This window comes from Hyperolius riggenbachi, chromosome 4, assembly GCF_040937935.1.
Source record: "Hyperolius riggenbachi isolate aHypRig1 chromosome 4, aHypRig1.pri, whole genome shotgun sequence".
In the NCBI taxonomy this organism is placed as follows: domain Eukaryota; kingdom Metazoa; phylum Chordata; class Amphibia; order Anura; family Hyperoliidae; genus Hyperolius; species Hyperolius riggenbachi.
Window position 1 is genome coordinate 56,194,847 of NC_090649.1, and position 23,801 is coordinate 56,218,647.

Genomic DNA, 23,801 nt, shown 5'->3' on the forward strand with positions numbered 1-23,801 from the left:
ATCTAGCGACTTGGTGGCCGATTGACTATCTGATTCGATCATTATATTCGGAAAATCGGTGATGCCAAATGTATGCCCGACGGACAATGCGACCAATTATGGATCGAGATTGGTTGCATATATTGTTGGACGTGCTGCCAGATGTCAGGCTTTCGTGGTCGGTCAGGTGCACAGCAGTAACGGTGAGCGATATTGGGACGAGCGAAAAACGCAACGCAACCCCCGCCGCTGTCGCCCTAATGTATAAATGCATATGTAATGTGTGCATTTATACATTACCTATTCCGTGTCACGATGTCTGTCCTTCTTCCGAATCCCCACTCTTCTGTTAGCCCCAGAGCCGAGATAAGGTCCTCCCACACCCAAGGCTGAGACACCAAAGTGCACCCCTCCATCCCACCCACCCCAGCCGTCACACACTGATTGCTATTAGACTGAGAGGTGCCCCCCCCCCCAACACCTTAATCTCTAGTGATCTGGCTTGCAGTCACTGCCATGTATCGCCTTTTCTTATTTCTGTCTGGTTCAAACACAATAGGGGAATGATAGCTGAGTGAGTTGTGAGCCCCCTCCTACACTGAGCCCTGAGGCTGGAGCCTCTCTCGCCTCTGCCTTGGCCCAGCCCTTTTTAGGCCCATACATACTGCTTAGGCCATGGCATGTGCACCTGGCTACATAATACTGGAGGCTTCTGTGGCTACCTATACTGGGGGCTACATCTGGCTATTGCATCACAACAGTGTACTCAAGTCAATTAGGGGGGCGCAATCTTTACACCTTCGCCTTGTGAGCTACATAGCCTACAAACTGCCCTGTTAACCTAGCGGTACTTTTGCCCATTTCCCATTTCCAATCCACCAGCCTCAATAAGTGACCGTTTACTTGCTGCTTGGTTATATGCAACCACTTGGCAGATGCCACTGTAAAGGGATAATCAGTGTTTTTCGCTTCACCTGTCGGTGTGTGGCTGATGGGCGTGGATCACATTTCTGCCTTGCAGCCAGTATGGTTGAAACTTTAGTAAATAATAAAGCGTTCATGACTCATAGTGAACTTTCCGCAGCGTGTAGGACTTTCACTTTGTGTAGTTAATCATCAACAGGTATGTGGAGAGGCAGCCAGACACAATCTTGGCTCCCATCCTCCTATCATCCTCTCAGTACTGCTGCCAAATCCCGACTTCCTAAACTAGATCAACACGGCCTCTCCTCTCCAGCAGGCTGAGACAAGCGGAGCTGTGCTACATTTAGATGTGTCAGTCTTTATCTATTCACGTTTGGTTATTAATGGATATACTGTATTTGGGAGTGGCAGTGCCTCTGAAGCAGTCACATGTGTCGCGGATTTGATTTACCAGAGCAGACGGCAGTGGACCAATGGACGCATGAAAGGGCTCATGCTTTCCTGTGAGCCACTTCACAGGTGTCCATTTTCACATGTCTGGATTTGAAGCTGCTGACAAACCTGAGAGATAAGATTTTTTTCAAACAGCACACCCCCTAAGGCAGTACAGCACATCCATACAGGGCCGGGCAGAGGCTGAAGAGGCTCCAGCCTCAGGGCACAGTGTAGGAGGGGGCGCACAATTCATTCAGCTGTCATTCCCAATTGTGTTTGAAGCAGAAAGAAATAAGAAAAGGGGATACATAGCAGTGACTGCAAGCCAGATAACTAGAGATTAAGGTATTGGGGAGGTTGGGGGCCCTGGGGCGCCTCTTAGTCTAATAGCAATCAGTGTGTGACGGCTGGGGTGGGAGGGATGGAGGGGCGCTCTTTACTGTCTCAGCCTTGGGTGCTGGAGGACCTTGTCCCGGCTCTGCATCCATACTATACAGATATGCTTTGGTAAGTGTGGAGCCATAGACGTAATCAGTGGCGTAGCTAAGGAGCTGTGGGCCCCGATGCAAGTTTTACAATGGGGCCCTCCAAGCACTCTATATATAGCAATTGATACAGCGCACCAAAACCTGCCAATGGCAACTACAGTGTCAGAAGGGCAAGAAGGGGATGGGGAACAGTTTGTTAATGATTACCACTATTCAACGTATCTATAGAAGGGATTTTTACAAGCACAGGATCAATAGAGAGCTAGTTCTATAGTTGAGGGAGGGCCCTTTGGGGCCCCTCTGGCCCAAGGGCCCTGATGCAGTCGCTACCTCTGCAACCCATATTGCTACGCCCCTGGACGTAATGACAGTCCTGGCAACCACTGGGGCCTGGAGGCTATGGGGGCTTGCTCTTCTTCCTTCCCACCTTGCAGAGTAGCGCAGGGAGCAGTGTAATATTTACCTCCTGTGTTGGAGCTGTGAACCATATGCTGTGATCCTCCGACTCCTGATGTATGTGATCACATGATCAGAAGATGGCAGTATAGAGAGTGCAGCTTCCAGGAGGTAGAGGAGACCTAATGCAGCACTGGAGCAGGTAAGTCTCACACTGCTCCCTATGCTTATACTGCAAAGTAAAGGGAATGAGGAAGCAGTTGCCACCACATGGGGCACATCTGGATAATACATGGCAAACACTGAAATTGCGCTCAACCTACTTGCCCTATAATAACAGCTTCTTTTTTTGCATATATATTCGTTATCATCTGTGTTTTTTGTGCGGGATACTGCAGAAGTTACTTGTGTTGTCCTTAGATACCAGAATTAAGCACCTGGCTTACCCAAATACCAGAATGTATTATGTCCACAGGTGCACAAATTGGTCCCATGTCCGTACTGTATTTTTTGGACCATAAGACTCACTTTTTCTCCCCTAAAAGTGGCTGAAAAAAGTCCCTGCGTCTTATAGTCCAGATGCAGGAAGTTCCTGACATGTGATCATCTACCAATAGGAGCCTTAACAATGTCGGGGACTCCCTGTACTGTGCCCATGCAGAGGAGGACACATGGGGGACACAAAGCGGCATAGAGGAGGACACAAGTATCCATATTAGTATACATTTCCCCCTGGTTTTTGTCCTCTAAATCTAGGAAGCGTCTTATAGTCTTATAGGTGGTAAGAAGTGTTCCCCCAGTATAGATAGCCCTCCCCCCCCCCCAGTATAGGTAGTGACAGGTCCCCCCCCCGTATAATAAGCCCCCAGTATAGGTAGTGACAGGTCCCCCCCCCCCCCGTATAATAAGCCCCCAGTATAGGTGGTAAGAAGTGTTCCCCCAGTATAGATAGCCCTCCCCCCCCCCAGTATAGGTAGTGACAGGTCCCCCCCCCGTATAATAAGCCCCCAGTATAGGTGGTAAGAAGTGTTCCCCCCAGTATAGATAGCCCTCCCCTCCCCCAGTATAGGTAGTGACAGGTCCCCCCCCCCCGTATAATAAGCCCCCAGTATAGGTGGTAAGAAGTGTTCCCCCCAGTATAGATAGCCCCCCCCCAGTATAGGTAGTGACAGGTCCCCCCCCCCCCGTATAATAAGCCCCCAGTATAGGTGGTAAGAAGTGTTCCCCCAGTATAGATAGCCCTCCCCTCCCCCAGTATAGGTAGTGACAGGTCCCCCCCCCCCGTATAATAAGCCCCCAGTATAGGTGGTAAGAAGTGTTCCCCCCAGTATAGATAGCCCTCCCCTCCCCCAGTATAGGTAGTGACAGGTCCCCCCCCCCGTATAATAAGCCCCCAGTATAGGTGGTAAGAAGTGTTCCCCCCAGTATAGATAGCCCCCCCCCAGTATAGGTAGTGACAGATCCCCCCCCCCCCGTATAATAAGCCCCCAGTATAGGTGGTAAGAAGTGTTCCCCCAGTATAGATAGCCCTCCCCCCAGTATAGGTAGTGACAGGTCCCCCCCCGTATAATAAGCCCCCAGTATAGGTGGTAAGAAGTGTTCCCCCAGTATAGATAGCCCCTCCCCAGTATAGGTAGTGACAGGTCCCCCCCCCTGTATAATAAGCCCCCAGTATAGGTGGTAAGAAGTGTTCCCCCAGTATAGATAGCCCCTCCCCAGTATAGGTAGTGACAGGTCCCCCCCCCTGTATAATAAGCCCCCAGTATAGGTGGTAAGAAGTGTTCCCCCAGTATAGATAGCCCCCCCCCCCAGTATAGGTAGTGACAGGTCCCCCCCCCCCCCGTATAATAAGCCCCCAGTATAGGTGGTAAGAAGTGTTCCCCCAGTATAAATAGCCCTCCCCTCCCCCAGTATAGGTAGTGACAGGTCCCCCCCCCCGTATAATAAGCCCCCAGTATAGGTGGTAAGAAGTGTTCCCCCCAGTATAGATAGCCCCCCCCCCCCAGTATAGGTAGTGACAGGTCCCCCCCCCGTATAATAAGCCCCCAGTATAGGTGGTAAGAAGTGTTCCCCCCAGTATAGATAGCCCCCCCCCCCCAGTATAGGTAGTGACAGGTCCCCCCCCCCGTATAATAAGCCCCCAGTATAGGTGGTAAGAAGTGTTCCCCCAGTATAAATAGCCCTCCCCTCCCCCAGTATAGGTAGTGACAGGTCCCCCCCCTGTATAATAAGCCCCCAGTATAGGTGGTAAGAAGTGTTCCCCCCAGTATAGATAGCCCCCCCCCCCCAGTATAGGTAGTGACAGATCCCCCCCCCCGTATAATAAGCCCCCAGTATAGGTGGTAAGAAGTGTTCCCCCAGTATAAATAGCCCCTCCTCAGTATAGGTAGTGAGGCATCCCCCAGTATGTCAGTGCAGTATGAGGGATGAGGTGATAGGGATGGCGCCCATGGTGCTGTGGCACCCATGGCATGAGCCATGCCTGCAACCCTCTAGATCTGCCACTAACTACATATGCAAGGGGCGGGGTTTGGGTGCTCAGGGCCCCATGGCAATTTTACTTGGAAGCTCCCTGTACTTACACCCCTGTGTGGACCCTTGGCCAGATTCTCGTCAGAGACAGCTGGTCAGAACCATCTAACGCATGAGCAAGGCTTTATCTGAAGTAAGTGAATTATCTGTACGTGTAACTACCTGCACATGTTTATTACAATGCAAGATGCTGTCCAGTTACTTCTACCTTATTTTCCTTTAGCTATACCATAAGCAGACTTTTACACCAGCTGTAAATTCATTATAGGACAGTAGGGCGTCAGCACTGCAGTAATTACCTGGTAAGGGGTCCAAAGGCCTCCTGCTTACCAGTTCACGATCCGGAGCGCAGATTCACAGACCAGGCAGGAGGAGACGTGTATGCAGCGAATACGCCGGTCGTCAGATCGTCGGAAGCCTCCCACTCATGTGTAAGGACAGCTTCGCATTTAACGTCTGGGCTGGATAAAGCGACTGTCACCCGCGCGCTCCTGCTATTTTCTCACGCAGCACGCGGCAATTAGCAGGGAGATCATAATACAAATGACATGTTAATAACCGCATTAAATTGCTGGTTTCAGTTCCTGGCACAGCTGGAAATAAATGTGACATTTTCCCCATAAAACACCGGCGAACAGATAAAAGAACAGAGCTCGTCTAAAGCCGGCTTAACCAGAAAGCGAAAATCGAAATACGCCATTTTACAACTCAGTAAAAAAGAGAGTCAATTTGTGAGCTTTTTGTATCAATTGAGACTTCCATGGCTGGGGCTGAAGCCAAAAGTTTACTTACACTTTGGGTGAAGTTGTTACAATTTCACTTGTAACTCCTCTACAATATTTATTTAACGATTATTTAGTGTTTGCCAATTATAAAGCTTGCATATGCTACACCAGTTGAGCCTGCTGCTTTGGTGCCCTTGCTATTGTGGTGCTCTAGGCCATGGCCTAGGTGGTCTTTGCCCAAATCCGGCTCTGCAGGAACAGCTTCTTCCCATAGGCAGAAGCCATACTAATTACAGAGCCATGCTAGAGCTGCTAGGACTTGAAAGCATTCAGCACAGCACTGACACTTAGGCCTGGTGCACACCAAAACCGGCTAGCAGATCTGCAAAATGCTAGCAGATTTTCTTCTTTTTCTGTAGCGTTTCAGCTAGCGTTTTGCGGTTTTGTGAAGCGTTCTTGGTGTAGTAGATTTCAGATATTGTTACAGTAAAGCTGTTACTGAACAGCTTCTGTAACAAAAACGCCGGCAAAACCGCTCTGAACTGCTGTTTTTCAGAGCGGTTTGTGTTTTTCCTATACTTAACATTAAGGCAGTAACACATCCACAATCCAAAAAATGCCTCACCCCGGGATGGGAGTATGCGTTTCTGCAAAACGCCTCCCGCTCCGGTGTGCACCACCCCATTGAGATACATTGACCAAGCGTATCCGCAGTTGCAAGCGGCTGCAGAAACGCTGAAACAGCCACTCGGTGTGCACCAGCCCTAAATGATTCTTCCCTGTTAACTACCACTGTAACTCATATACTGTCCTTGACTTGTAATATCAATACTGTCTGTCCTTGTATTGTTTTGTCTGTTTCCGTTAAGCAATTGCCAAGTCAAATTCCTTGTAAGTTCAAACTTATTTGGCCAAATAAAATTGATTCTGATTCTTTTAATTGATTGTATTGTTCCATTCAAGGCATTAAGGGAATTAATAAAAACAACTATTAATTAAGTACTATTTATAAAGTAAAACTGTTCCAGCATGAGAAACCATAGAACATTTTTTGTTGCGTTTCAGAATACCTTTCGCTCTGATTCAACCGAATTTTGTCATGTTAGATTTTTTTTTTCAGCAAAATATGCTTTCAGCCCCTAGCAAGTGAGAAGTATATGAGAACATTTTTCTCAAGCACAGGTGAACTTGGGACAACTTATTTGGAGAACATTTTTTTTGCCTGCTAGGGGTTGAATACCTATTTTATTGATAAGGTATGAAGATAAGTCTTGTGAGAAAACTTAGGAGAACAGTTAATTCATTCAGGGCCCTTCAAAGAAGCTGAACCCCTCAGAAGAGCTCATACTGTAGATCTCAGTAAGCTCTCAGGGAACCACAGCCACTAGGAGTTTGTTGGATTAGCATGGCTCTGTAAAATAAGCTGTACGCACACTGTACACCAGCGGCTCTAGATGTGTGTCCAACTTTTAGAATGAATTGCGTATACAAGATTTCTCACAAGCCTCACCACTCCTCTGTAATTCCCTTTCAAAACACATCTGTCACTCTCCAACCTTTAAAATCCTTAAAGGGATACTTAAGTCAGTCCTAAAAATGCAGTCGGCCTCGCGGCAGTACTCTAGGATGCTCCGGCGCCCCGCCACAGCTCAGTTTCATTTTCGGTGACTGTGCCTGTCGGCAGCCGCTGCGCCTGCGTGGCCGTGGCACCTGCGCACCCGTCGCCGTTTTTAAACTGACTTAAGTTTCCCTTTAAGCGCTCCCTCAAAGATCACTCCCTCAAAACCCCCCTCAAAATTCCCGGGCCAAAAGCCACCAGTACTGGTAGAAGCAGAGCTTTGTGCTGTAGCTCTGCCTCTATTTGTGTCAATCTGCGCTGATCGCCGCCTCTCCCCGCCCCACTCAGTCTTCTTTCACTGAGAGGGGCGGGGAGAGGCGGAAGATTGATTGGACTGGAGGCAGTGCTACAGCTCAAAGCTCTGCCTCCCCCGGGCAGCAAAATCCACGAACTGGAAAGTCGTGGATTTTTGCCCCGGGATTTTGGGGGGGTTAATACACTGTTCAGCCACAGGGATGCAGTGATTCATCTGTGCTCATACTGCTAAAGAGGACGAAATAGTAAGAGGAGATAATTTTATTCGCTTCACTTGAGGACCGCAGTGTTAAAGAGACACTGAAGCGAAAAAAAATATATGATATAATGAATTGGTTGTGTACTATGAATAATTACTAGAAGATTAGCAGCAAAGAGAATATTCTCATATTTTTATTTTCAGGTATATAGTGTTTTTTTCTAACATTGCATCATTCTCTAATATGTGCAGATTACACAACACTCTGCATTCAAAATGATTCTTTCAGAGCAGTCTGTGAACTAATGAACTCTCCTCTGGCAGAGGAAAAGTAAATAGTTGAATAACACTTGAGATAATAAAAGTCAGATAACAGCCCTCTACACGACTTTGAAAGTCGCAGAGCTTAATGGCTTGTTTGCATAGAGATAACAACTGGAGTTTCTTAACTCTTCCTGTACTGGAAACAATTAGACTGATGTATCTGATCTTAATGTTTTATTTCTTAGCTGTACTACACATACAAATCATAATATCATAATTTTTTTTTCGCTTCAGTGTCTCTTTAAACCCCCCTAAAGACCAGGCCATTTTTCCCTAAATAGGCCACTTCAGCTTTAAGGTCTCGCTGCAGGGCCAACACAGCACACAAGTGATTCCCCCCCTTTTCTCCCCATCAACAGAGCTCTCTGTTGGTGGGGTCTGATCGCTCCCCCAATGTTTGTTTGTTTGTTTTTTTTTACAAATATTTGTTTTATTTTTAAATAAAAGTGTGTATTTTTTTTTAATTATTTTATAGTGGCCCCTCCCTGCCAGCCTATCAATATGATCAGCTGTCATAGGCTTCACGAAGGGAAGAAAACAGAAGTCAGGCCTTTTGTCTATGAACATGTTGGAGGTTCCCATCACACCCAGCAGAAGAATGTGTTTCATGACAAATGATCCCCAGCGACATGCATGCTGAATCAGACAGCCTGCCGGCCTAATAAGCCTGTAATGCAATAAACCTGTCACCAGAGGGCGCAGTGTCAGATGATTAGGTTAGGCCGCGCTTCCCCCAGACAATGCGCAATGCTCAGGCATTAGATCGCATTACAAAGTTTAGACGGGTGGGTGGAATAAATTAGAGCTATTTGATTTGTCATCTGTGCCTTCCATTCTTTGGGATGACAGTTACAAATGATGATGTCTGTGCCTGCGTTCTGGGCTGCTCAGCGGGGGTAATGTATTGCTGTGATTAGCACAGATATTGATGTGCCACTCAACGCTCGACAGTGGAAGTGCGGCGCCGGGCGCGAGGGAAGTCATTGCGCGGCTACTGCTGTAAGGAAACATTGCGGCCATGGTATGGTAGATCGTGGTTAGCTCAAAGAGGACCTGTGCTGCTCTACTTGGCACAGTGTAAAATAAACACATCAATATAGGCGATTGTTGGTGTTGGGATTGGATATCCTATTCATATGACTGCAATCAAATGATATAATATTTATGAAGAATTAGGGACCGATGCTGTTCCTTTAAAACCCCTTGTGGACTGTTTTGTATATACCTAAGTGAAAAGTGGGGTGGAACCGATTGGACATATTTTTATCTGTTCTTGATAAAATAAACACATCTCCAGAGAAAACATTAATAATCTAACGTGCATGTGAAACCCTGTCTATTCTTTTTAGAATTCCAGAGCCACATGACTATGCTGCGTAATATGTTACAGCTTTATAAATAAAGTTTAATAAAAAAAACAATTATTCTTGAGGCATTAGGACAGGAAGTGAGGTGACAGGATAAGGTCATATCACTTTTGCAGCCTCCCTTTTCCATTTGTAAGCTTACTTTCTACATTCAGCGACTTATTTTCCAATCGCAGGCAAGCCTTTGTGGCCTTTCCAGCCCTGCGTTCCAGACGGTGCATGTGTGTGCACGCGCAAAGGAGGGGGGGGGGGGAGGGGGACTGTACTCTCTGGGCTGGAGTGAGTCCACAGCATGTACTCAACAAGCACCGGCATGCTATCTTATAGCTCATAATGCAGCAGCTGGAACAACCTAGGCCGCCATGCCCTGATGTGATGTATTGGGCATGACAGGCTATGTCGTTCCATCTGCTGCATTATGAGCTGTAAAATACCAAACTAAGGGCTTGATTAACTGAGACAAATAACATGCCTTATCAGTTAACACTCCTTATCAGCGTGAACACGCCTTATCAGAGTAGCATAGCGAGCACTACAAACGTATGCCTGCTAATTGCCAATGACGAGAGCTCCACTCATCCTGCCCTGAGCCCCTGCGGATCCAATCACTTCAAAGGACTATATCCCCGCACTTTGATTGGCCCAATAGGCTGCCTGTCAAGTTTCCTGTCAAGTGACAGGCACCCTATTGGGCCAATCAAAGTGCAGGGATAATTAGCAGGCATAAGTTTGTACCGCTCGCTATGCTACTCTGATAAGGTGTGTTAACTCTGATAAGGCATGCTATTTGTCTTAGTGAATCAAGCCCAAAGAGCTGTCATTGCTACGTTCCTGAATGGATTTTTAAGCTGCATATTCACTGTGTGAAGGTGAATTAAATGGCAACTAAAATTCTCTGGTGCTGGTGAGTACTTGTTGTGGAAGATTGGTCTGTTGGTATCAGACAGAGTGTGTGACAGCATTGGGGACAACGCTGGGATTGCTGTGACTGCACACAATAACTGGTCTGGGGTTTACTGAGTGGCTGAAGGGGTAAGCAGATCATTTGTACTTACAGAAGTTTTTCCTTACTAGACAACCTAATTACCACCTGTAGCACAGCGCCATCTAGTGACCAGAGAAGGAAATACAAACCCTACAGTTTTTTCTACCCTTAGCCTTAGATAAGGAAGAAATGTTTTCTTACGTCTCTGTAGTGTAGGGTCACAGTTGAGGAGCTTTGTAGATTGATAGTCTACAAAGTGGTTCCTTAAAAGAGCAACAGTAGTGAATTACAATTACGCTAAATTTTGCGTACATTTCTGCGATTACGCCTTAGCGTAAGTACGCAAAATATCACATCATTTCATGCTGAATTTACTTAAAGAGAACCCAAGGTGGGATTTAATTATGTTAGTGGGGCACAGAGGCTGGTTGTGCACACTAAGACCAGCCTCCGTTGCCCCATGGTGTGCCTCCAGGACCCCCCTGCGCGCCGCTATACCCCCCGCTGATAGGAGGGAAGTGACGCGGGCGGGTAGCGCCGATACGGAGGAGGCGGGGGAACGGCGCTGACAGACAGCCATAGGTAAACATTGTGCTGGCGACACGCTGTGTGTCGCCAGCACTGCGAGGGGTATAGCGGCGTGCAGGGGGGTCCTGGAGGCACACCATGGGGCAACGGAGGATGGTGTTAGTGTGCACAACCAGCCTCTGTGCCCCACTAACATATTTAAATCCCACCTCGGGTTCTCTTTAGTAATAGCAAAGCAGCCATACATGCTACAGTCACCAAAACTGGCGACAAAAGCATGTATGGGGACTTTGCTATTAACCGCTAAATGTGACACAAAATTCCATGAAAATTACACAAAATTAGGAAATTATGGTTCCTTATTACAGTTACAAACTAAATGCATTATGATTTTTTCCCAGAAATTTCTCATTATGATTTTGTATTGTAATTGTGAATTACGATCAAGGCCAGTTCTAGACTTTTTGCTGGAATTGATCTCACAGCACCTGAAAATTTGCACCGCACGTTATAGCTGCGGTGAGCCCCCCAAAACACCCTCAGTATAGTTAGGTATAGGTGCCCCCAGTATTGGTAGCTAGGTACAGTTGCCCCCAGTATAGGTTGGCCAGGTACAGTTGCCCCCAGTATAGGTTGGCCAGGCACTCTCTTCACTTCCTGTTTCTGCCTGGTGCTGCCCCCAGACTTCTGCCGCCTGAGGAAGTCGCCTCACTTGGCATCATGGGTGGACCAGGCCTAATTACGGTGCAAAATTACGATGGTGTGAATTTGTTGCTCATCACTATTTAAACCAAACTGGTCTTTTCTTTCATAGCAGTTTTTCTTCATGTTAACACTTGAAATTAAGAAATAGATCAATTTAAAGGATGAAAATAACGTTTGGAGACAATTAAACACGCTTTTTAGTTGAAAACTGCATATATTTACATAGATCTGTACATCAGTCCAGAAAGAGGGACAAATGAGGGCGAAAGAGGGACAGAATGATTTGTGTTCTAAAGAGGGACAGTCCCTTTGAAAAAAGGACGGTTGGGAGCCATGCATGCGCTTTTAGATTTGCATATGCATGCCTTTCCCTACAGCAGTTCCACTGTAGCGTTCCCACCAATTCTTTGCAGTACAGTGACTTTTATAAATACACAACATACTAGTACAGTATAATCTCATTATAGTAAATTCTGATATAGTAAAACATTTGGGTATAGTAAACTAAGTGTTCAGTTGCCTGAATACAGAGGGAATTACTTGTCATCTGTGACTTGCTTGTGCATGGCTGCAACACTACATCACCCTGCTACAGAAATGTGGACAGAGGAGCACACTATCAGTACTGTACCTGCATTACCTGGCTAGACATACTGTATGCTTCTGGTGCAAGCTGTTGCCTGATTACTGAGGGAATTGCCTGTCATCTGCGACTTGCTTGTGCATGGTTGAAACACTACAGCATTATCCAGGCTGCACAGAAATGCGGACAGAGGAGCACGCTACCAGTACTGTACCTGCATTACCTGGCTAGACATACTGTATGCTTCCTGTGCAAGCTGTTGCCTGATCACTGAGGGAATTGCCTGTCATCTGCGACTTGCTTGTGCATGGCTGCAACACTACAGCATTATCCAGGCTGCACAGAAATGCGGACAGAGGAGCACGCTACCAGTACTGTACCTGCATTGCCTGGCTAGACATACTGTATGCTTCCTGTGCAAGCTGTTGCCTGATCACTAAGGGAATTGCCTGTCATCTGTGACTTGCTTGTGCATGGCTGCAACACTACAACATTATCCAGGCTGCACTGCAATGTGCAAGCTGTTGCCTGATTATTGCATGCAAATACCTGCATACTGAACACTGTGCGTGTTGATCTAGCTTATGCACTGTCTGTGCTTGCTTGCTATAACATTGAAAATAAAAAATTAACTCACAATTATTGAATGAATTAAGAAGATCCAGTACGACAGTATACTTTATGTGCTTGAGTATGAAAAGTTCTGATATAGTAGACTACTGATCTAGTAAACCACTTTTTCTGATCCCTTGGAGCAGTCGTGTAGCTAGAGATTATGGGCCCCATAGCAAAACTTCCTTTGGGCTATAAGATGTAGGCATTCTTGAGCAATGTCACATGTCCCTATCCTATGGATATGAGTTATTGGGGAAATGGAAATGCTCATGCGATCTACGCTGCACATAGTCCATGGGCACTGAGACAAAGTCAGAGGGTGGAGGAACACAGGAAAGTTAACGGTGACTATATCAACAGGGGCGGACTGACAACTCATGGGGCCCCGGGCAATAGGAGATTTTGGGGCCCCCATACCAGTGTTTCCCACCTTTCACGTTATATTTTTACAGACTAAGATATAATAATTGACTGACAACAGTAAATATGTTATATTTTACACTGATAAAAATCCCATACCCAAAAAAATGGGTATGGTCACACAACAGAATATGAGTGGGGCAAAATATACATGACCTTCGCAGTGGTGTAAAAGGTCTGCCGGGGAAGTTTGAACTCTGCCACAGTGTTTCCCCGCAAAATACATGTAATCTGACAGCATTTCACAGAAAATCCATGCACTATGGCAGAGGTTCCTCCAAAATACAGATAATATGGCAGTCGTTCCCCCAAAATAGATGTTATCTGGCAGCAGCGGTTCCCCCAAATACACATAATTTGGCAGCGGCTCCCCAAAATATGCATAATCTGGCAGCGGATCACCGAAAATACATGTAGCAGCAGTGGTTCCCCCAAAATACACAGAATCTGGAAGCAGCTGTTCCCCCATTATACACAATCTGGCAGCGGTTCCCCAAAAATACACATAATCTGGCAGCTGTTTCTCAAAATACACTTAATCTGGCAGCAGCAGTTCCCCAAAAATAGTTAATCTGGAAGCAGTTCCCCCAAAAGAGGTGCCCCCAGTATAGGTATCCAGGTCTATAGGTGTCCCCAGTTAAGATAGCCAGGCCTATAGGTGTCCCCAGTACAGATAGCCAGGTCTATAGGTGTCTCCTGTATAGATAGCCAGGTCTATAGGTGCCCCCAGTATATACAGCCAGGTCTATAGGTGCCCCCAGTATATGTAGCTAGGTCTATAAGTGCCCCAGTATATGTAGTCATGTGTATAAGTGCCCCCAGTATATGCAGCCAGAGCCAGGTGTATAGGTCTCCCCAGTATATGCAGCCAGGTGTATTGGTCTCCCCAGTATAGCCAGGTCTATAGGTGCCCTCAGTATATGTAGCCAGGTGTATAGGTCTCCCCAGTATATGCAGCCTGGTGTATAGGTGTCCCCAGTATAGCCAGGTCTATAGGTGCCACCAGTATATGTAGCTAGGTCTATAAGTGCCCCCAGTATATGTAGTCAGGTGTATAAGTGCCCCCAGTATATGCAGCCAGGTGTATAGGTCTCCCCAGTATATGCAGCCAGGTGTATAGGCCTTTCCGGTATAGCCAGGCGTATAGGTGCCCCCAGTATATGCAGCCAGGCTTGTAGTGTCTCCAGGAGGGGAGACAGCCAGTGAAGGAGGGCGATTTGCATAGCAGCAGAGAAGGGGGGAAGTTCCCCCCCCCTTCTCTCACCTTGGGGCCCCCCTTCCTGGCTCTCCCCTCCAGAATCGGTAAAGTGTCGGCGCAGCGGGTAGCGGCTGACAGCGGGCGGAGACTTACCGCTGTTCAGCCACCGGAGGGAGCGCTGATCTGTGTGCCAGGAGGGATCTGTGTGCCAGGATCTGTTCAGCCACCGGAGGGAGCACTGATCTGTATGCCACTAGTCTGGGCTGCCACTTGTCTTGACTGTGGTTGGCTCCCCTGACACAGATAATGGACATGCTGTTTTATATTTGCCTATCTCTCCCACTGCCCTCACTATCTGGTCTCCCACCATGGACAAACGGCTTAGATGATCCTGGGGGACTAGACACGGCATCATTGCCTCCCTTGCCTGGAGACATCTTGGAATCTGGAGACCAATACAGCACACAGCAATCATTAGTGGTGGAGTCACGGTCAAGGTACTTTGCTTTGCTTTGAGAGACTGCTGTTTGCTGGCTGAAGGTGTTATGCCTTTACTTCATGTACTCAGCCAACACATATCTGCATATTGACAGTGCGATGCTCATGCCACTTACTCATGCCACTTGCTACATATTGACTGTTTGCTATGCTTTCTCCGCTTGGAGGAGACTCCTGAGCCAATGTGCTGCATCTAATTGAGCTGAAGCTTACATGACTGCTGCTGTGATTGATGCTGCTTTGATACTAACCTGTGACGACTTATCTGCCTCTTTTTTGCCATTTTATGCTGTCTTTGCATGCCATGCATCCAGGGCCGGTCCTGGACTTTCTGCTGCCTGAGGCAAAGATCGTGAAGGCGCCCCCTCCCCCCCGGTCGACAACGGCCGGCGGCAGCCAGCCAAGCTCATCATCATAGTCACGGTCACGACGGCGGCGCTCAGTGACTGACCGTGTCCGTGACAATCAGGAAGGGCAGCAGAGCGGGGCTTAGGCAGCGCTGCGTCACAGCCTTGGAGGAGACAGGAGAGGCCACAGAGCTCGGAGTCGTCGGACTCGGAGGCCGGGCCCGGCGGCATCATAGGTGGCACGTGGCAGCAGAACTGGCGGGCGGGCGGTGCACAGCTTAATGGGTGGCGGGTCCCAGCCAGAACACAGTCCGGGCGGACTAGTTCTCAGCGGAGGGTCACTCACCGTGTGTGCAGTGCAGGCACGGGGTCGGAGACGGGGTCGGGCACCAAAGGAGCAGTCGGACTTCACTGCAGAGTCTGCACTGCAGCCTGCACTCTCTCTCCTCTCCGCAGTCACACTTCCTCTTTAAGTCTGGTGCTGCCCCTCCACTTCCTGACGCCTGAGGAACCTGCCTCACCCCGCCTCATGGGCGGGCCGGCCCTGCATGCATCTGTCAGTTGGAGTTGGACTGCCATTACTCAGTCATCATTAGAGAAGTGGAGACAAGATCCAAACAGTGCGCTGATGCGCTATATGATCTACATCCAACTATCTGTCAATATATATTTTTGGTGAAGTCCCATTGAGCCTACATTTATACCAACATATGATTCATTGTGCTGTATATTGAGGTGCACCTCAGTTCGTGTGATCAAAGGGCCCTGCTGCATGGGATGTGTGGTTGGATGGATGGAGGGAGCTCCCAACTAGCAGATAGAGGATAGCTAGGTGTGGAGGGGTGGGCAACTTTTAATGCTTTTTTATGTCTTGTTACTAATAAAAGTTTATATATCTTTCGATAAAAACATATATATTTGTTGTGTGTGTGTTTTTGGTGTGTACTACCATCCACCCTGTGGTCCCTTCCTATAAAGTTTTGTGCTGAACAGCGGAAAATCTCCGCCTGCTGTCAGCCGCTGCGCCGACACTTTACCGATTCTGGAGGGGAGAGCCAGGAAGGGAGGCCCCAAGGTGAGAGAAGGGGGTGGGGGGGGACTTTCCCCCTTCTCCGCTGCTCTGCCCATCGCCCTCCTTCGCTGGCTGTCTCCCCTCGTGCTCAGGGCTCTCTGGCGGGCCCCCCTGACCACGGGCCCTCGGGCCGTGCCCGAGTGCCATAATGGTCAGTCCGCCCCTGTACATCAAGCACCACCTGGGCCCCTCATCTCCAGGGCCCCATAGCAGCTTCTATTTGGCCACAAGATTTTTTTTTTTGCAGAAAGTCAGCGGCCTCTGATAAGAGACCGTTGGTTTTTCTGCGGGGGACTTAGATTGATGAATATGGTGACTATGGGTGTGGTGGGGGTGTGGTTAGGGGTGTGACAGGGGTGTGTGTTAAAGTGGAGCTGAACTCTTGCATAAGACAGAAGGAAAACATAGAGAAATGCACCCTGTATGCAGGCCCGGATTTACCTCACAGGAGCCTATAGGCACAGACGTGAGGTAAATCCGAGGTGAAAATAAACTGATGAGAAAAACAATTGTAACTATCCTCCTTCTCCTAAAAAAATACTTTTTTTTAGATATCCTACAGTTTTATTTTATATTTAAATCAAGGTTTTAAGTTTTTACTGTTTCATTGTCTCGGCAAAATGACACCTTTCATTGAAGTATGCCAATATCATTGAATTTATGACCCTTTTTATCTCTTTCCTGCTCTCAGAAGCTATTTACTGACAGGAAAGTATTTTATGGCTGTAATTACTAATCAGTGAAGGTTGTGCTACAGTCTGAGCCAGTCCAACCTGGTCCCAACCCGGACAGAAACTGTCACTTGTATCCCTGATTTTTAACTCTTTCAGGCAGAGAAAGAAAAAAAGGAACTCAGCCTAGTTATTTGTGTGCTTGGCGCTGTACATACACATGTCTATCTCATCATGTCACATGCACCTCGGTTGTCCTTTAAAGGGGCACTATGGCGATTTTTTTTTTTAAATATGTGCAAACATAAACAAATAAGAAGTATGTTTTTTCCAGAGTAAAATGGGCCATAAAGTACTTTTCTCCTATGTTGCTGTCACTTACAGTAGGTAGTAGAAATCTGACAGAAGTGACAGGTTTTGGACTAGTCTATCTCTTCATGGAGGGATTCTCAGCAAGACTTTTAATCTTTATAAAGATATTCCCAAAAGCACACAAAACTGCATACTAATGCAGGAAAGACAATCAGAGGCACAAGCGGCATATTCACTCGCGCTACAGACTGTGGTGGGAATGAGCCCTTAGAGTAACACAGTTTGCAGCAGGATTCTTATGAATGTCTATTCTTAGTGGTGTTTATAGGAAGCTCGCTCCTGCTCGACAGAAAACACCATCTGTGGATCTGGGGGCAGCTGGCCGCGGTGGTCACCATATGTCACAGCTCGCTCGCTCCACCCAGCGCACTGACCACCCTGCCTATTCTCACGCTGGATTCTTAAAGGGACCCCAACCATCCTGGAGGTGAGGTTATTGCTTTTCATAGTGCAGACATAACATAAACAACAATATTGCCTGATATCCCACTCTCACAATGCCTTCAGTTCACAAGTAGAAGAGTAAGTAAGGCAATAGGGTAGGGGTAATAGGGAGAGGAGGCTAGCGTTAGGTGTTTAGGTAGAGGTTTGCTTTGGGTGGGGTGTGAGACGGATAGGAAAAGGTTTACTTTTTTCCCTGCTGTCACACAGCGCCACCATGTGGTGACAGCATACACATGCACTTGGTGGCCACTGAATCACCACAGCTGCAGCAAGTGAGATCACAATGCGTGGGCACCGGTAGGGGGGAGGGGGTATATTTATATTTGGGGGGACAGCTTCTGGGGGTCTGTCACTTTTATCGGTTATCGTATTGCACGCTGTTACTGCCGTGCCCCCAATCAACTACTTTTTTAGATTTTCCAGCATGCACAATTGATACAGTTGACTGATTTTGGCCAGAATCGGTCAACTCGTTGATTAGGCATGCTTATTGCAGCATAGATTTTTAGCCAATTGAATTATTAAATCAGATGGTAAAACGCCCAGGCATAGGCAGTACAGGCCACTACCTGGAGTGTCATTCATCCTGGAGAGTGCCCTTCCTTTAATTAAGCCCAGCCCCCTAAACTAAACCCCACCCACCAAACTAAGCCACACCCCAAGGGTATTTGTACCTCCCTCTGTTCCCTTGTGCCTCCTTCTGTCTCCTTGCGCCACCTTCAGTCCCCCTGTGCCACCTCTGCTCCATGTGTGTCCCTCTGTCTCCCTTTGTGCCTCCTTCTGCTTCCTTGTGCCACCTTTAGTCCCCCTGTGCCACCTCTGCCCCCTGTGCGTTTAGAGATTGATCAAAGTGAAATGGTGCCTTAGGCAAGCAATGACTTTGGGCCCACATTTGATCACTTGATGGCCACCTAGCTTTTTTGGCAAGATTTGTTGGGGATTAACATAAACCAGGCCCCTAGACTCTCTCTAGGCCCTAGACACCTGCCTAAAATGCCTTATGGATAATCCAGCTCTGTGTGCGTCCCTCTGTGCCTCCTCTGTCCCCCTTTGTGGCTCCCTCTCTCCCGATGTCCCACTATCTATTCCCGTCTCTTTCCTGTGCTCCTCCAGTCCAGTGTTATGATCATGTCTGCAGCGTTTACTGCTGGCTGCAGTGGTATTGTAACCCAAGCAGTTCTGATGTCATTACATACATTTTCTTGCATAGTTTGGTTTGCACTTAAACTAGTTGCTGATTCCATCTGCAGTCGCTCTGAAGTTAATGACAGTTTAATATGCTTTTGTGTAAACAAACATTGTCTGCTGCTATGGAGGGGCAATCCCTTTCCTGCAGGCTGCATATCATTGTCTGCCTTTTCCTGCTATCAGCCTATGATTAATTACCATTCACTTGTGTGGGAATCTGCAGGTCTGCTCCCATTGGATGACCTCAGTATAAAGAACTGCTTCCTGCAATGCTTGATGGGCTACCATAGTCTCAGATCCTGTCTGTTACTCTGCCCGTGCCCCACCTCGTTCCTAGTCCGTGTGGACTGCGCTGACTCCTGCGAAGGGGTCAGCGAGTCCTCCTAGTTCTGCTCTTGTTTCTAGAAGTTGTTACTTTGCTTGTCTTGTGTCATATATTGGTTCATCGCCAATATATACGCATACTTGCACGTTTATTATTTTCCTTGTATTCGTGTTACGTTGATACATCAGTGTCGCTGATATATACGTACACGAACTGTTTATATCCTGTGTTCCGTTAGTCAGCGTTCCAGCACGCTGAGCTAGTTATCATGTTCCTGGTCCTGTTTGTGGATTGCGTTCATCTCTGCGAAGAGATAGCGAATCCTTCTGAGTCCTGTTCCCTGTATTACTCCAGTCTTAGTCAGAGTTCCTGCTTATGTCATATATCGGTTCATTGCCGATATATACATATGTTAGTCAGACGTTACAAATAGTTTCATTGATAGCTGTAATTGTAATACGCTAGGAAATCATACTTATTGTATATTTATCTGTGTTACGTTCATCTATCTTGATCCTGCTATTTCCTGACTATCCTGTCCTGTCTTGGTGAGGCACGCCATCGCTGCAAACGCATTGGCTACCTCATTCCAGTCTGTTTTATTGTGGACGCTTGCTGTCACTAAGTAGTGGCTAGTTAAGCAAGCGTTCATTCTGTCTACCTGTCCTGATCTCCTCAGTCCTGGTTTATGCGCACAGCGCTACTTTGCGCTGAGACGTTATTACGAAAGTGTTGTTTGTGGCTGTTCGGATCTGCACCGGCTCTGTGCACCACAATCTCCTATTGGAGTCAGTCCTCTCCTCCACTAAACTGGGGATATCCTGATTCCTTGTGCTGGTGTGTGTACCTCCTTCACGTCAGCTTATGTGTTGCATGCTGACGGTGGAGATTACACCTCCAAGCTTAACATCCAGTGAGTATAGTGCAGCAGAAGCTGTGCTTTAACCTCACCTCTGGAGTCCAGTGTTGTGCCTGTGCAACCATCCTGTCTGTTTTCTGCTCCCTCTAGTGCAGGCTCTCCTCATGTTGTTGTCGTGTAATCATGCTACATGCAGTAGGAGATGCTGGGCACTAGGGAAAGTGGTGAGCAGACAGGCTGAAGCACAGCACTGGATTCCAGTGGAGAGGTGAGAGCACAGCTTCTGCTGCACTATACTCTGCATTTACACACTAAGGTGGAGTGCAGGAAGGGGGTGTGCAACAAAACGGGACAGGATCGTCAGGTTGTTTGTATCTCAGGGACTCCCTGTATTATGCATCCACCCTATACGGCACATGGTTTGTATATTCTCTAGTGTGTGGTGGTTTTTTTTGGAGGGGGAGGGAAGTGACACAGGACTTCTGCCTGGAGTGCCAAATAGGCTAGAAACGCCACTGGTAAATCAGGCCATGACATCGCTAGATGTATGGCCAGCTTAAGTTTATTCCTAGGTGATATTTTCACGTTAAATAAAATAAAATGCCCTTTATGCCACCAGCAGGCAAGAAAATAATTTTGAAGGTACTTTTTTTTACCTACTTTTGGTACTTTTTGAATTGTAGAGTGCCGAGAAGTTACTTTAAACAGAAGATGAAAACTGATCTCCTAGGAAAGAACCTTACATAAAAAGTGAATTTAATAAGGGCATGCATGTTGCTATCGGTGACCACCAATCATCTGAAGGAGACTGCGGTAGGAAACAATAAAGTATAATAATATTTTGCTCACCTGCTGGAAAGGCTCCATTTTTCGTTCCATTGCTTTCAGGTGTCTCAGGATCCTGCAGCTCCCTCTAGAGTGGAAAGTAAAATACAGAATTAGAGTCCTACTTATAGCGAGGGTGATGCTCCTGTAAGCAGGAATAGGATACAACTGAGAAGACCAACATGTGATGTTTTCTATGCCGAGCATTCACACTGTGATGTGTCATTAAATTGGGCATTAAAAAAGGAAAATGTGTCATTTTTACCTTTTTAATAACAGTTTAGTGATGTTTAGTTATCAGACGATAACTAATCAAAAAGTTATGGTGTCATCATTAAAGTAATCCTGACCTGCAATCGCCAGATACTGTACTGGGGGCACCTATGCTTGGCTACCTACTGGGGGCAACTATACCTGGCTACCTCTACAAGGGGCACCTATACCAGGCTACCTATACTGGGGGCACCTATGCCTGGCTACCTATACTGGGGGCACCTATGCCTGGCTACCTATACTGGTGGCATCAATGCCTGGCTACCTATATTGGGGGCACCTATGCCTGGCTATCTACATTGGGAGCACCTATGCCTGGCAACCTATATTGGGGGCACCTATGCCTGGCTACCTATATTGGGGGCACCTATGCCTGGCTACCTATACTGAAGGCACCTATGCCTTTCTACATTTACTGGAGGCACCTATATCTGGCTACCTATACTGGGGGCACCTATGCCTGGCAACCTGTACTGGGGGCACCTATGCCTGGCTACCTATACTGGGGCACCTATATGTAGCCACCTATACAGTGAGCACCTATACTCGGGGGTTAAATCCCGCATCACAAATAAAGTTCTTGAGTCCATGGGGGGGTGGGGTGGGTGGTTTACCATTTTTACACCCTTGCCCTGGGTGCAATTTAGCCAAGAAACCGCCCCGCAACTGCCAGAATAGTGTGCACATGAGTAGGAAACCTGTCTGGCATCTTTGTATAGATCCTGCCTAGGGAGTGCTTTTGAAACAATTAAAATAAACTTTTAAGAATCCCCCATGATGAAATGGACTAATCCAAAACCTGTCGGTAAGAGCTTCAGAGTGGCAAGAGCTTATAATACCTATTGTAACAGCTACACAGGAAGTAAAAAAATTACAGTGCATTTACTCTTGGACAAGTGTATGTAAGTTTCATATGGTTCTTAAAGAGACACTGTAATGTAAAAAAGTGCCCCTGGGGGGGTACTTGCCTCGGGAGGGGGAATCCTCTGGATCGTATCGAGGCTTCCCCGTCCTCCTCCTTCCCTCCTTGGTCTCTCTAGGCCCCTCCGAATCCACATCCGACAATTTGTCGTGCTGTGGCACAGGCCCAGTAGCACCTGCAATATTTACCTTACCTCCAGCGCAGGTGCAGTAGTGGTTTCCCGATGGGCTAAGGTGGAAATAGCCGTTCCCAATCGGTCCCCACTTAGATCGGTCGTTTCCGCCTGATCCCAAGCCGAGAGCCGCCACTGCACCAGCGCTGGAGTTGGGAAGGTAAATATTTACATGCCTGCTGTTCGGAGGGGCCCAGTGAGACCACCGTGGGATGGAGGTGGATGGGGGCAGCCTTGATAGGATCCAGAGGCTTCCCTCTCCCAAGGTAAGTACCCCCCAGGGGCACTTTTTTACGTCACAGGTTTTCTTTAAATTTTACAATTTTTCACCACAGTGCCCCCTTAAGAGATAAGCATTCCAGTCTGTTGTTTCTAACGATCATTATCACAAATGTGTATAGTACCTTTAAGCTGGCCATACAGTGGCCCGATTTGCCGCCGTTTCGACAGCAGATTTGATCACTGGGATCGATTCTGCTGCCAATCGTTCGAGCTACACGCCGAATTTCGATCCATTTCGTCCGATCCCGTCGATCGCTCCGTGCGGAAAATTACCGTCGATCGCCCGCGGGTAGGGAGCACGTCGCTAGCGGCGTTCGAGTGCCCGACGACCGACGCAATAGAGCGGCAATACATTACCTGCTCCGCCGGCGGGACTCACCCCGGTCACCGCTGCTCCGTCTCCGCGCTGGTCTCCGTGTCTTCACTTCTTCCTGCCCGGCAGGAAGTTTAAACAGTAGAGGGCGCTCTACTGTTTAAACTTCCTGCTGGGCAGGAAGAAGTGAAGAATGCCGGACCTGGAGACCAGAGCGCAGACAGAGCAGCAGTCACCGGGGGCAGTCGCGCCGGCGGAGCAGGTAATGTATGCGGGGGGGGGGGAGCGGCGGCGGCAGCACCACCACCACAGATTGTGAATCGGTTTCAGGCTGAAATCGGTTCACAATCTGTTTGCAGTAAAGGTAGCCATACGATCCCTCTCTGATCAGATTCGATCAGAGAGGGATCTATCTGTTGGTCGAATCTGATGCAAATCGACCAGTGTATGGCTACCTTTAGACTAGATATGGTCCATGCAATGCTAATAATCCATCTTCCATTCAAATGGTATGCAGCTGTGAAGTGAACCAATCTGGTGAATAATCTTACATGTGACGCCAATTACAGGGCTGTGTTTAGAAGGATTCTGCAGATTACCAGCATATTCTGTGCATTGTACAGTGAATATCCTGAACATATGCAGCATTAAAGATAGCAGATCCTACGCCAATTATACCAGCGTTGCTGCCTGAAAATCTCTGACACTGACAAGTATTCACTGAGTTCTAGGTGTTCCAAAACACTTGATGTCATAACCTGAAGATGGCGCTGTTTCCTCTGCTAACTGGATTCTGCAGATCTGCTTATTTCTAATCAAAAATCTGCAGAAATAACCACAATTTTGTGGAGATTAGGTGAACACTACATTTACACAACTGAAGATCTGATCTGCCTAAACGGTTGCCGCTTGTATGAGTGGTTGCATATCTCCCACAATCTTTTTTAGAAAATTGCCAAAAT

The 23,801-nt window shown here is 47.5% G+C and overlaps 1 protein-coding gene across 1 annotated transcript in view; it reads right to left on the bottom strand.

The window, feature by feature from the left end:
- LOC137571225 (histone-lysine N-methyltransferase 2D-like) overlaps positions 1-23,801 on the bottom strand; it is a 117,205-nt gene that overhangs the window by 25,663 nt on the left and 67,741 nt on the right. Inside the window, exon 4 of the mRNA XM_068280068.1 lies at positions 20,902-20,965. Coding sequence (XP_068136169.1) covers positions 20,902-20,965 — 64 coding nt within the window. The remainder of the gene's footprint in view (positions 1-20,901; positions 20,966-23,801) is intronic.